Source organism: Astatotilapia calliptera, chromosome 19, assembly GCF_964374335.1.
Source record: "Astatotilapia calliptera chromosome 19, fAstCal68.1, whole genome shotgun sequence".
Classification (NCBI taxonomy): Eukaryota; Metazoa; Chordata; class Actinopteri; order Cichliformes; family Cichlidae; genus Astatotilapia; species Astatotilapia calliptera.
In genome coordinates, this window is record NC_137440.1 from 11,249,727 (window position 1) to 11,263,943 (window position 14,217).

The 14,217-nt window shown below is 46.2% G+C and overlaps 1 protein-coding gene and 2 long non-coding RNA genes across 4 annotated transcripts; 1 reads left to right on the forward strand and 2 right to left on the reverse strand.

Moving 5' to 3' along the window:
• The first annotated feature begins 13 nt into the window (after positions 1-13).
• qrsl1 (glutaminyl-tRNA amidotransferase subunit QRSL1) lies at positions 14-4,948 on the forward strand. 2 transcript variants are annotated; one of them, XM_026152744.2, is made up of 11 exons: positions 14-151; positions 1,488-1,647; positions 1,724-1,822; positions 1,907-2,003; positions 2,846-3,007; positions 3,088-3,263; positions 3,431-3,543; positions 3,739-3,931; positions 4,007-4,124; positions 4,230-4,435; positions 4,667-4,948. In XM_026152744.2, exons 1-11 carry the CDS (start codon positions 128-130, stop codon positions 4,861-4,863), a joined length of 1,545 nt encoding a protein of 514 aa, XP_026008529.1. In that variant the 5' UTR covers positions 14-127; the 3' UTR covers positions 4,864-4,948. The 2 variants fall into 2 exon arrangements, with proteins under 2 accessions (XP_026008529.1, XP_080150037.1); XM_080293911.1 differs by having other exon boundaries at positions 138-1,046.
• Positions 769-5,501, reverse strand: LOC145422472 (uncharacterized). Its single transcript, XR_013903760.1, has 2 exons — positions 5,380-5,501; positions 769-980 (listed from the first exon to the last, which is right to left on the reverse strand). It is a non-coding gene; the product is annotated as an uncharacterized LOC145422472 (long non-coding RNA).
• A 7,428-nt stretch (positions 5,502-12,929) lies between these two features.
• On the reverse strand, positions 12,930-14,154 carry LOC113012278 (uncharacterized). The gene is made up of 3 exons (XR_003270674.2): positions 14,086-14,154; positions 13,497-13,707; positions 12,930-13,148 (listed from the first exon to the last, which is right to left on the reverse strand). It is a non-coding gene; the product is annotated as an uncharacterized LOC113012278 (long non-coding RNA).
• Between the last annotated feature and the right edge of the window lie 63 nt (positions 14,155-14,217).

Below are 14,217 nucleotides of genomic sequence, written 5' to 3' on the forward strand. Positions count from 1 at the left end.
CAATCAGAGCGCGAGTTACTAAACCGCTGTCGAATCACAGGCAAGCGTGTTAGAGGAAACAAACATGGCGGCTCGCAGAGGCCGTTCGCTGCAGGAAGGTTGTTTGTAAAGTGAAAGGTGCTCCGAGATGCTGAGCCGGACGATAAAGCAGGTCAGTGACGGCAGTGTCTGTGCCGCGCAGCGACTCACCGACACACGAAGTCTTCATCAGACAGACGACGAATCATCGTCATCAGACAGCACGCAGTGACGCGTTAGCAGCCACTAAAACGCGTACAGGTAGCATGAAGGCATAGCTGAGAATAGCGGCGGTTTCATTTTGAGATATGCAACATGTTTATAACGAATGAAGCCCGTTTGTGCCGCTTTGTAATGACGTCTTTATTACATGAGAAAGCTGCAGGAACAACAGAGAGGTGGTCAGCGAGCATCATGTTGATGGAGAAGCGCAGAGCACTGTGGATCACAGACAGCAGTGGGGGTCAGAGCACATTTGTGAAGTGAAGGCATGCTATGGTGTATGATTTGGAGACGATGGCAATGACAAAAAGACAGCTGAAGATGTTTAGATGTTCTCTGGGAGTGAGCAGGATGGCGAAGATTAGATGCGAGTCCATCAGAGGGACTCAGAGTTAGAGGGGAGAGGCTGAGAGGGTTTGGACATCTGCCGAGGAGGAAGAGAGGATATCTTGGAGAAAGGAAGATGAAGATGGAGCTGCAGGCAGGAGGAAAAGCGGAAAACCTCAGACGATGATGGATGTCGTGAAGGACATTTTCAATTCAACTTTATTTGTACAGCAGAAAATCACAACAACAGTTGCCTCAAGCTGCTTTATACTGTAAGGTCGAGACCATACAGTTATACAGAGGAAACAGAAACCCCAACAGTCACATGACACCTGTGAGCAAGCGCTCACCTCCGGCATCTCCAAGCTTAGGGAGAGGCAGCCATCTGCTGTGACTGGTTGGGGTGAGACGTGCTGTGGAAGAGAGCCAGAGATTATTAATAACTCATGGTTAAATTCAGTGAGGTGTAAAAACACATGGTGAGTGAAAAAGCAGAAGAAGAGGAAACACTAACAGATTCTAATTTGTTCATGTAAATGGAGAGTCTGGAGTTCCACAGGGTTCAGTGCTGGGACCAATTCTGTTTACATTATACATGCTTCCCTTAGGCAGTATCATTAGAAGACATTCTCACTGCTATGCATCTTTCTCCTATATATCGACTGCAATATATAAGAAACACGGGAGTCTCCCAGTCCATCTGTCCCCCACAGAACAGCAGTCTGCTGTGTCTGCACTGTGTTCTGTCTGTATCGGCCTGTTCTGTCTGCTGTTGAATGTGCAGTCCTGCGTTGATTCTTTTTGCTGCTTCACTGTCACAGTTAAAAAAGCTTCGATGTAGTTTCTTTGTGATACTGTAATGTTATTAATAAAATGCACGAGTTTGATTCCAGCTCTGCTGTTTCATCGTCGTTCTTCAGGTGTCTTTAGCGCTGCGGGAGGGACGAATCTCTCCGACAGAGCTCTGCAGAAAATGCCTGAATCGCATCAGGAAAACGCAGCACCTGAACGCTTACATCACGGTGACAGAGGAGCGTGCTCTGGAGCAGGCTCAGCAGGCAGAACGCAGACTGCAGCGAGGTGAGGACATCTCGAGTCGGGCTCGATTTGGTTCCGTGTGACTCGGGTGTCACTGCTTGATCTCTTCTACCTTCAGGTGTGCCCAAAGGTCCTCTGGATGGAATCCCGTTTGCTGTCAAGGATAATTTCTGCACGGAGAATATCAGGACCACATGTGCCTCCAGGATGCTTAAAGGTCTGTGTGAAGTGGGGTAATAAAAACAACTTGTTTTTCCACTCCATTGCAGCCCAGTACTTATATATCCTGCTTTTCCTGCAGACTACACTCCTCCTTATAACGCCACAGTGGTCCAGAAACTCCTCGACCAGGGGGCAGTTTTAATGGGGAAGACCAACATGGATGAGTTTGCAATGGGGTAACTGAGTTTTTGCAGCATTTTTGATTAAAGTAGAAGAGATGTCAGGACTGAACATTTAAGTGTTGTTAAAATCTGCAACCAAATCCGTTCACACCTACATCAAGTGTTGCAGTCTAAGCGCAGAGTCAGACTAACGAACTGGTCGTCTGTGCGATGGATCGACCACAAACTGCAGCAGTTTAATGTTTCTGATGTAGAGGAACAGAAACCAGCACTGGGAGGTTAAACTGGATCTTTGATCTGGAGGAAATGTGACAAAGTGCATTCTGGGTAAACTTTGCAGGCTCATATCAGCATGTGAGATAAGTGGCTGCTCAGAACAAGTTAGAGCAGATGAAAGGTGACCTTTGTGCCTACATGTGATGCCTCCTGGCTCATTTTCTAGTCATTGTGGAGTTACATGTGGATCCTTCTGTCCTGTCGGTCTGTATTGTTGAGCTTTTTGCATCATCAGATTATGTAAAATGAGGGTTATGATGGGAAAAATCTTCATATCCAACACTAAACTACATACCAGGAAAATTACTGTTTGGGAATTGTCAGAGTCATGAAGCCTGAATGACTGCAAGGCGCCGTGCGTTGTCATGCATGTTGCCCCGCTGGTGTTGTTCAGGTTCTTTGGACATGATTCAAAATGTTCATCCCCGTTCCATCTAAGTTATACTTGCAAACTCCATCTTTGTGTAGCGCTGACTCACAGCATTCTCGTGTGAGGAGGAATCAAAATGTGGTTAAAAAGATAAATTCACTGAACAAACAAAGGTTACAAAAAAGATTTCTGTGAATTCTGCAGGTGAGCTGCAGTTTTTCTCATATGGATCCGTTTGTTTTCCTCGCAGTGCGGGCAGTACTGATGGTGCTTTCGGCGCCGTAAAGAACCCCTGGGGTTACGCCGCGCCCTACAGAGAGCGGACGAAGGCAGACCCAGACTCGGACTGGGTCGTCACTGGAGGCAGTTCAGGTGGAAGCGCCGCAGCTGTGGCCTCGCTCACCAGCTACCTGTGAGGAGACGCGTTCGGGCTCTCATCTTCAGTAAGACTGTCAGGATCTCCGTGTTTACATGTGATGCTCTTCTTGGCAGAGCTTTGGGTTCAGACACGGGCGGATCCACACGAAACCCCGGGTCATTGTGTGGCGTCGTGGCCCTGAAGCCCACGTATGGTCTGCTGTCCAGACACGGTCTCATCCCCCTCGTTAACTCCATGGACGTCCCGGGCATAATGACACGCAGCGTGAACGATGCGGCCGTCGTCTTAGGTGAGAATCCCCCAGGTGACCCTGGACATCAACACGCAGCAGCTCTATGATTAAGAATGTCTGAATAAGAATGTCTGCCGCTCTAAAGGAAACTGCAGCTGTCTCATTTCGCAGCACATCGGCCAAACAGCATGACTCACCTGGGATTATGTTGTCGTGTCGTGCAGGTATCCTCCAAGGCCTCGACGTCAGAGATTCAACAACAGTTCCCGCCCCTTCATCACTAACAGAGCTTCCTGAAGACTTTGATGTTAAGAACATCTGTGTGGGCATCCCTAAGGTGACACTACAAACTACCTCAGCATTACACGCCAACATATTACTTTGCAGGAGTGAATATTGAGGTCAGCACTGAGATGAACCTTAACATGGAAGCTGCTGAGATGATTGCATTGATTGCAAAGGCAGGTAGATGAAAGTCGAGTATGAACAACATGTTGAGCTGTTGTTCCGTCTCTCCTGTGCTGCACGTCAGGAGTATCACGCCCCGGGCCTCTCCGAGGAGACTCTGGCCCAGTGGAGCAGCGTGGCCGACTTGTTTGAGGAAGCTGGAGCGCGGGTGGAGCGAGTGTCGCTCCCCCATACGCAGTACTCCATCGTGTGCTACCACGTCCTGTGCCACGCCGAGGTGGCGTCCAACATGGCCCGGTTTGACGGCCTGGAATACGGTAATGAATCGTGCTGTGGTGTGTGGGTTTGGCACTTCTTATAGCGGATGTGATGAAGTCTGACTCTGCCAGCAGGCCACCGCAGCCAGATGGACACCTCGACAGAGGTCATGTACGCCTCGAGCAGGCACGAGGGCTTCAACGACGTCGTCAGAGGGAGGATTCTGTCTGGGAACTACTTCCTGCTAAAACGGTGAGACTGAGCCGTCGTGTTTCCGAGCCATGGAGGGATCCTGTGATCCTCTCCATCTCTCGATCTTTTTCTAAAGAATAATTGTGTCCTTTTATTTTCCCTCAGGAACTACCAGCACTACTTTGTGAAGGCTCAGAAAGTTCGCCGGCTCATTGCGAATGACTTCCAGCGCGTGTTCAGCTCTGGTGTCGATGTACTGCTGACGCCCACCACGCTGACGGATGCGGCTCGTTACCACGACTTCACTCAGGAAGATAACCGAACGCGCAGCGCACAGGAAGACGTCTTCACGCAGCCCGCCAACATGGCAGGTAGGCACTGAAGCTGCATGCAGAGGAAGTGTGGGAGGAGCATTTAAATATGTTGGGGATAAGCACACCATGCACACCTGTAACTGAGGAGCTTAAGAAGCTGCTTCTCGTTTCCCTCCTGCACATGAAGTGAAATGAAACTGGTGTTTTTGAGCCGAAGCGGCGTTCTCTGTTCACTCTGTGACTTAGAGCATCCAGCTTCTCTCAACTCTCTCTCTCTCTGCACACCAGGTCTCCCTGCTGTTTCTGTGCCGACGGCTTTGTCGAGACGGGGCCTTCCCATTGGCCTACAGCTCATAGCTCCCGCTCTCCAAGACCGAAAGCTGCTCAGCGTGGCCCAGTGGATCGAGCAGAGGGTTGGTTTCCCCTCGATCAGTGACTTTGAGGACTCGGGAATGACGAGACGGGAGCAGACGGGAGCTGCGTGAGGAGCTTGAAGCTTCTCCGTTACCTTGACTGTCTGTCACAGCTGACTTTATTTGTCGTGCTAATAAACACATGCATTTGTTCTAAGGTCTTTTTTTTACTCCTCAGCCTTTCAGGACATTCTTAGGATCCATAGGGACGCTCAGTTTAAACAGCTTGGATCTCGTATCTGTATGAGTGGCTGCCTAATATGGCCATGTCTGGTATCTCAAGCCCCTCCCACCTGCTCTTTATATCTTCTATAGCCAATCAGAGGAAAGTTGGCTAACAGCCACACGAGAGTAAAAATAGAGAAGCAATATCTAACTCCTAAGAAACAACGGTTGCCCAGCATGTTGCAAGTAGCTTTGGTGACCAAATGGTTACCCAGAGGCTGAGCGAGCAGTCCCATGAGGCTTTGTTCACACAGCGATCGTCTCCACACAGATGTTGCCCAGTTTGGACCTTCTGCAGTCACTCTGAAGGTTTTCACATCATTTCCATCTAATTTATAAACGGGCAGATTCAAATATACTCACAACTCATTTGTGACGAGTCTCTTTGCCAAAGAGCACTCAAGCCAACTGGTCGCTAACTGGTTTCTTCTGGTTTCCTGTTTAACAGCGAGGTTGTAGAACCTCTGTGTCACGTTGCAGTCCTGGAGCAACTACATCACGAACCAGGCACAGCCTTCTCCCACGACCCTTTAGTCTGAAGGCAGAGAGACGTGACAAAAGCCAGAGATTAATCTTAACTAACACATAAACACAGAATGACGAGGAAAAGCTCAATGCATCATGGGAATCCTCCCGCAGCATAACTAAGGGAGGATTCAGGGTCACCTGGTCCAGCCCTAACTGTATGCTTCAGCAAAAAGGAAAGTTTTAAGCCTAATCTTAAAAGTAGAGATAGTGTCTGTCTCCTGAATCCAAACTGGAAGCTGGTTCCACAGAAGAGGGGCCTGAAAACTGAAGGCTCTGCCTCCCATTCTACTTTTAAATACTCTAGGAACAACAAGTAGGCCTGCAGAGCGAGAGCGAAGTGCTCTAATAGGGTGATATGGTACTACAAGGTCATTAAGATAAGATGGGGCCTGATTATTTAAGAGCTTGTATGTGAGGAGCAGGATTTTGAATTCTGGATTTAACAGGAAGCCAATATAGGAGAAATCTGCTCTCTCTTTCTAGTCCCTGTCAGGACTCTTGCTGCAGCATTTTTATGGAGTTTTTTGGGACATCCTGATAATAATGATTCATAATAGTTCAGTGTAGCAGTGAGAGAAGTACGTGCAGGCTGTAAGTCTATCGCAGTGTCGTCATAATTCTGTGATGCCACAGATCTCAGACTGCTGTTGTCTCTGTGGCATCAAACAGAGGCTGGTCTTAAAGGGACAGGAGCCAACTACGTCAGTACAAACAGGAAGGAAATTAATAAACAAAGATTTCATAATCAGCCTAGTATGCATGCATGTACTGATCAATGCTCTTCGGGCTCTTTGTGCATCACAAATGACTGTCTCAGAATTACTTAGAGTTTGCACTCAAATGCTGGAATTAACCCAGAGTGAAATCTGTCCCGTCAGCCACTTAGTGCTGGGAGCTGGAGGAGCATCCCCCGTCTTCTTCACCTGATCCTGACCAGTTTTCCTGGAGTTCTTTGGTGATTGTTAGACATAATGAATCCAGACACTGTAATTCTATATCAGTGCACTTCTATTACATCCAGATCTGGTTGTTTTCTACCTTAGATGTGTGATGAGTTATGTTACTTTTAGTGTTTCTGAGAATAAGAAGAAGCAGTTTACACGTTTATCTCATGACACTGCAGCAGAAACACTGATAATATAATTCTCTATTGTCATGCCTATCTTTATCGTTGCCTTTATCGCAGCTATATGCAAATGTGTGTGCATGTGAAGTTTTTTGTGGGGAGATAAGCTCTTGTTATTGCCAAACTGGATGAATAAACCATAAAAACGCAACTTTTAAGTTTGGACAGTGGACTTCTTTTGCCTGCGTACAAAATATGATCTCAGTGCAGCAGGGGCTTGTTGACTTTTAATTGTGGGATGTTTGGTTTGTCAAACAAAAGAAATTGTCACTACAGATAGTATGAAGGTAAAAATGCGCCATTGTTTCTCACGTTGTCCCCTGCAGACGTGAGGATTTATTTGACCCCTCCCACCTGCCCGACTCTTTCCATCGCTCCTCATCTGATCCCGGTCTTCATTACAAAGTCGCCCACATGAGGAGGACGTGCAAGTGAAGAGCAGAGGAGTGGTTCCTGTTATGCTTGATAATAGCATGCAGGCGCCGGTCTGCAGCTGTCAGACTGAAAGCTGATGTGTAAAAGGCTTTGAAAGCTTTTTTTCACGCCACACAAACATTGTGTTTTCCTGGACTCGTGTCACATGTCAGGATGTAAACAACAGTCTGCTGCACTCTTCACAGCTCAGCCTCTGCTGTCACGAGCTGCTCGTTCTTCAGCTGAGAGCTTATTTCTGAATCCAAACATCACCGGGGTGCTTTAGTTTTATTGCTAACATGCTAACATGTCTGTGACCAGGCTGGATCATGAAGTCTCGTCTTTTTATTTTCTGATTCGTATAGTTGCCTCCTTTGGTCACTGTTAGAGTCAGAGACACTAAATCAGTCTTCCTCAGTAGGAACCACTTCAGACTTCAACTCTGTGCTGGTTTGGCCCAGGCTGTGTTTACCTCATCTAACCAGTGGTGATATCACAATGGTGACATCCATCTTTGACATACAGTCTGTCAAAGGTTCTTCTTGCCTGTGATTTGTCCATTAGATCTGATTCCACATTCATGTTTCCCTGTGGGTCCAAAGCTGCAGCTCTGAAGTGCTGGAGATCGATGTCACTCCATCATCGCACCAGTTTCCCAGCAGGACGCTCGCTTCACCCGACAGCTCTGAGGGGGAAGTGAAACGAAAAGCTGATGTTGTTCTCATGCGAAGGCCGTATCACTGAGAACACTTCCCATTAAGATGTCATCATCTGCTCCAAGACTTCACAGCATAACCTTAAATGTTTTCCTCTGTTAGTCCAGACTGAAATATCCCAACGTGTGTCGTCTTCATGAGTTTCAGAGACTGCAAGAAATCCTAACGGGTAGCACAGATACTTTCTGCATTATCAACATCCTTTATTTAATGCAGATTTTCAACATGTTTACAAGAGTACGACTGGAAATGGAAAAATCAAAAACAATCCTCACTTCAGCCACTGCAGTGTTAACACACTGTAAACGTGTTATTCACACTGTGACAAACTACAACAGAAACGAGGTGAGTGAGAGGAAAAGCTGACTTTTATGCAGAGTAAGCAGTGAAGATGTGAACAGAGTGCGTGGGCCTGCGAGGATGAAGCAGCCAGTCTCAAAATAATGCTGCGCGTTTCCTTTACCGTTTGAAACTGCTGCTGCTTTCTGCAGGTTTCCTCTTCCTCTGCAAAGATGTTCTGAAACATAACGGCCCCTAACTCCTGCTGTTCACCTGATGCTGGTGGATTTAAAAAAATTTTTAAAAAGATGATAAACTTGTCTTGAAGCTCGTGTTTCAGCTGGTATCTGTGTCTGTGTGATGAAGCCCTGCAGTCTATGGATGCAGCCGGGTATCCAAGCTAGCTGAGGACTCAACTGTCCAAAAACATCCAACACAGCATGAGCCAAACTATCAGTGCTTCAAAATGCAGAGGTTATACACCGACTGGAGATGTCAGGGTAACTAGCTCCATCTTTTACATACAGTCTATGGTTTAACCAGTGTTAATGCATCCCAACTCGCTGTCACTCAGCTGGTGTGTGCATACTGGGTTGAGCCCTGAGTTCTGTTATTTACCTGAAGGAGTCCTTAAAGCAAATGTGTGATGCACACATTAAGGTTTTGTGATTGTGTGAAAGAGAGGAAATGAAATGAGGATGTGTGAGAGGATGCATTTGCATGCATTAATGCTTAAACCTCTGGGAATCTGAGATCACTGTAGTAAGTCCCTGTAGTACAACAGGAATACTACAAACAACAAATGTTTCATCTCGAGCGGTGAAATCAATTAAAATCATACATGTTGGTTTCTGTTGTCTTTGTACCTTATCTTCCATTTTTCTACAGGATGTGGTGATGGGCTCAAATGAGCCTCCTTGTCATGGTGCTGCATGCCCAGTTGTTTCCAAGAGTACAGTATGTTTTTAATGATATGGTTCTACACATCATAAAATTATTAAAATCATCGTTCTGCCTCTGCTGAAGTGTGACGGAGGCGCCGTTTCTGTTCCTCAGTTTGAAGGAATCTGCATGCTCTTAACTAATGAGGCATGAGCTTAAAACCGCACATAACAGTCAATACGATCCTTTAAGGTGATAAACATTACACCGAGCCTAGCTTCCTTTGTGCTGTTGCTTTGCACTGTTGCACTGAGCAAATGGGGTTAAAATATGCTGAAGACGACTGAAAACGTCAATGAACATGCAAGACCAGAGCTCTGCTCTCTGCATTTAACCCTCCTCAGGTACAACGAGCGGAGGGCGGCTCCACAGAAGAACAAAGACTATATAAAAGACAAGAAAACATCATCACCCACTGGTTTCTGGGTTTTCATTTTAAACCTCCAACAACTGTGACCACGTTTGGATGGAGCGCTAAGTTATCTTTACTCCGAAACTGGAGTATAGTTAAGCAAACAGCATGCATAATAATAATAATAATAATAATAATAATAATAATAATAATAATAATAATAATCATTATCATTATCATTATCATTATTATTATTATTATGACACCTCATAAAAAAGCTTCCAACAGCACAAACAGTCCAGAGGTCCACTTCAGGTCAAGCCTAGCAGACAGCTAGCAACTACAGCTGCCTGTGTCACCAACCACCATCAGACAAAGAAGCCACGCCCCCAATAATGCAAACTTTAAGCTTCAATATAATTTAAAAAAGGTGAGTTATGAGTCATTCTCCACCTATACAGTTGTTATGAAGGGGGAATTTTTATAGAGACCAAAACCTGGTTTTATAGCAAGATTTCAATCGATTGTGGGGAAATAAAGTTAATCAGAGAGATCCAAGGGAAAAAAACAACTAAGAAAAACAGGATTTACCAACCAGACACTGACAGAGTACAGATACTTTTAATGCACCGCCATCAGGTCAAGAGCAGGATGTAAGTCAGGGGAAGAGGAAACCAGCACGAGTCTCAAACATACACACAGTATTATTTCACTGAAGGTTACGTCATCCTCACAGTCACACACACACTCACGTCTTCATCACTTAGCATGCACGGATGTCATCTTCTTCTCACTCAGCCTGTTTGTGTTGTCATTTGGCACTTTATCCACCGCAGCCAAGTGTGAAGAGCATGTGTACAGTATCGGCACAGACACGAATGTGGAATTAGATTTATGAGATAAAACTGGTTCAGAGTGCACGAAGCATGAAATAAGCAGGGCCTTCAAAACTCACTTGTTTTGTTACATTCAGCTGCTTATTAACACAAACGTCAAAACAGCCAATCACATGGCAGCATTCAGGCAAGGGGATATGGCAAAGAAGCCTTGCTGAAGGTCAAACAGAGCATCAGAATGAGGAAGAAAGGGATCTGCTGGGATGTTTAGGCACCACGACCTCTGAAGTTCACAGAGTGAGACACTGCATGAGCAGCAGTTCTCCGTTGATGCCAGAGGTCAGAGGTCAGAATGACAGACTACTCTGAGTTGACAGGAAGGCAACAAGCTCAAATATCTACTCGGTATAACCACGGCCACAACAGGTGGAAACTTGGAGCAGATGGGTTGCAGCAGCAGAAGACCACACCAGGTGCTCCTCCTGTCGGCTAAGACCAGGAGCCCGAGGCAGATGGTTTAAAAGAGAAGTGAAAGAAGCCATCACCCAAAACTTGGCTGATTGGGACACACACCCGTTTTCACACCTTGGCTTTGTGATTAAGTAGAAGATCAACGGGGGTCCAAATCTGGGACTCTTCACTATTTGACCCAGGAACTGAAGAAGTCCAGATGATTTTCTCTCCAAGCTCTTTAGACCCTGCTCCGTAACCTGACCACTCAGCAGAAATGTGTCTACGTCTTAGAGACGGTCCCCAGATCATCCAGAAACACAAGCTGCTGCACCTGAAGAAAGTGGCTTTATGGAGGAAAGATCCTGACCTGAAGTGAGCTGTACGTCACGTGATCGGACGCGAATGCAAATCCAGTGAAGCGAACCTCCTATTGAATAAAAGAGGTCATATAGAAACTGAAAAAAGCATAGAAAAAATAACATTTAAAAAATAAAAACCCCAAAACAGACAATTACAGATACATCCTGCTCGTGTGCACGTTATAAATAAGTGAGGGGAAGAGGAGACCAGCACGAGTCTCAAACATACACAGTATTATTTCACTGGAGGTTACGTCATCCTCACAGGCACACACACACTCATCTCTTCATCACTTAGCATGCACGGATGTCATCCTCTCACTCAGCCTGTTTGTGTGTCGTTCGGCACTTTACTCACCGCAGCCAAGTGTGAAGAGCATGTGTACAGTATCGGCACTGCATACACTAAACTGAGGATTGGTTTCCATTTCCAGTCCGGCCCGCATTCAAAAAGGTCGCTGTGTCTGTGCACATGTTATTTTTTGGAAGTCACTGAGAGTCTCAAAGCATGATGAGATACTTGAGTCTGCACTAACAGAGCAAACCACTGCACTCTTCAGCCTTCACATGAGAACAACAGCAGCTTTTCCGAGCTCAGAGCTTCCAGGTGAAACCACAGCTATGGTGGAGGGACCTCCGTATCCAGCATGTCAGAGCTGTTATTGATGAGCAGCAGAGTCTGAGCTCGTGTTTTAGACCCAGACATGAATGTGGGATTAGATCTAACAGATACAATTGGTTCCGAGTGCACGAAACATGAAGCAACCAAGGCCTTCAAAGCCCATTCAGCCGCCCATCCTCACACAGGGGCGTCCTTTGAAGGCGGCAGGTGGAGGAGGAAGGGCATCAGTTCTTCACTCAGTCTCGGTCAATTACTTCTATTTGTCTTGACCTCACAGCCCTTTGTGTTCACAACATTGAGTCAGAGGGGTGATGTGGTTTCTGCTCGTCAACGGAAGGGAGAATTTTTCACGTGTTTCAGATTTTTTCAAACTTGTTTTCCCATCAAAGCAAACGAAAGTAGTTTATTTTTCATCTTATTTTCAATGGTGGAGGTTTTCTTCAACCAGCCCGTCTTCAAAACGTAGTGACGTCACGGGTTCCATTCAGCCGCTTGGATCAGCCAATTAAAAAAGAAAAAGAAACGTAAGCATGTGTGACGGTGCATGCAGAACTAGCGCAAAGAAATCCATGAAATTACAGCACAGAGGATTTAAAGACGTGGGGGGGGGGGGGTTGTTTCCCCACTTTATCTATTTATTCTTTTTAAATAAAAACATCCATGAATTGTAGCTTTTAAGGCAACGTCCGTTACAAGCTGATAACGTGCATGCAGAACTTCCGACAGAAACTCCGTTTAATGCTCATGTTTAACCTGTAAAAACAGGATTACACGTTTACCTTCACCTGGAACCAAATTTAGAGTCTGATACACCCCCGCACCTGATCCAGATGTGATGTTCTGCTCTTGGCTCACGTTTGAGGCTTCTGCACATTTTTCCTCTTATACGTCATGAAATCCAGGAAATTACACAAAAACAAACAAAACCCCACCACAAATAAAACACTGGACTATATATTTTTTACAATTTAAAGTTTAATTTCACAGCATTCACATGTCAAACATCAGATTTGCATCATTCTGAAAGTACAGAACTCATTTACATACAGTCGTTGTCAGACACATGAATACACATGTTTTCCACAGGGTTCAATATTTCTGAATTATCATCGAGCATGTTCCTGGCGGGAGGATTGGTTGCGTTTCAGAGTTGATGAAGAGCAGGATGCGGAAAGGAGCAGGGCGCGGCCCGGGGCGCGACGGGGCCCGGGGCGCGTCGCGCTCGTTTCGCCCGCTCAACAGTAAATAGTTAAGCTCCCTACTTTATGTGATTTCCTTTTTCTGCCTTTTATTAAACACTAACGTTGTGTCCCCTGCCGGCTTCCGAATGTCCAGCGCGGATCAGATCATCCGGACCAGCCGTGCAGGAGAACCGTGGACAGAAGCAGCGGAGCGACGAGCAGCGTGAAGGCGGCGGGACTCCCGCTGGCGCTCGACGGTGCGGCTGTAGTCGAGTTCTGGGTGTTGGTGCCTCCGGTTCCACTTTTACCTTGTGCCTCGGCCACCTGCAAAACATGAGATAACCACATGAGTTTAACGAATAGACACTGCACCAGGACACCGGAGTCACTCTCATCATCACCGCCTTCAGCTCAAATTGAATTATTCACGCACTTCACTCCAGGCTTCCCCCCCCCCCCCTTCAGGTTTTGAATCAAAGTCTGTCAGAGAATCTTTCGTCTCCATTTCTGCCAAACACTGAACTAAATTCTGAGCTGAAGCTGCAGACAGCTGCTGCTCTGGCAGTTGTGCATTTAATTATGCGCAAACAAGCTGCGTTACGCACGGCAGTTTGCGCCTCTTCTGTGAGGGAAAATGTGTAAAAAGATGCTTTAAACACGGGCTGAACTGACCTGGGAGGTAAGATTGAGAGCCAGCAGCAGGACTGCGACGAAAACGATGCTTAGCTTCTTCATGCTGATGTGATGGGAAACTGCTGCGCTCGATGGAGGAAAGGCAATTGAAACAGGAGGCGCGCAGTCGCACCTTTTATAGCCCCCACCCAACCGACACAGGAACCGCCTTCATCATGCTGCTTTCAGGCGCTTTCAGGCGGAGATAGAGCTGCTCAAGGAGCAGAAGACAGCATAATATAATGCTATATAATGTTTAATTAAAACAGTATTTTAAGCACCCTGGGATCGTCTTTCACACCAAATCCCCCGAATAACTCAAGACAATTATGCAATGGTTCTCAGTTGTTTTTTGCTTTTCCCCGCCATTATAACTACATGTTTGTTCCGTGTGTTCTTTTGTTTGTTTGTCAAACAGCTTATTCTGCATTGTGAGCATCATCGTCTGTAGCCTGCTCCTGTTAGGTGACGGCTGTGTGCAAACAGGAATAGGACCCAAGGTGCAGACTCCGGAGACAGACGTGAACTCAAAAAGGCTTTAATGCTGAACGCAACATGACATAACTAGAAAAACTCAAAATAAACTTACACCGGTGGACAGGCAAAACACACAGCAAAATAACCGGTAGATCGCGACACGGACACAGAGAAACACAGGGCTTAAATACACAGAGGGAGCAATCAGGGAATGAGTAACAGGAGGGAAACACAGCTGGGACAA

Bases quoted from the DNA above. Each gene is read 5' to 3' on its own strand.
- qrsl1 (XM_026152744.2), top strand. From the start codon at position 128: ATGCTGAGCCGGACGATAAAGCAG. The intron at 3,264-3,430 runs GTGAGAATCCCC...CGTGTCGTGCAG, and splicing joins CGATGCGGCCGTCGTCTTAG to GTATCCTCCAAGGCCTCGAC. The intron at 4,125-4,229 runs GTGAGACTGAGC...ATTTTCCCTCAG, and splicing joins AACTACTTCCTGCTAAAACG to GAACTACCAGCACTACTTTG.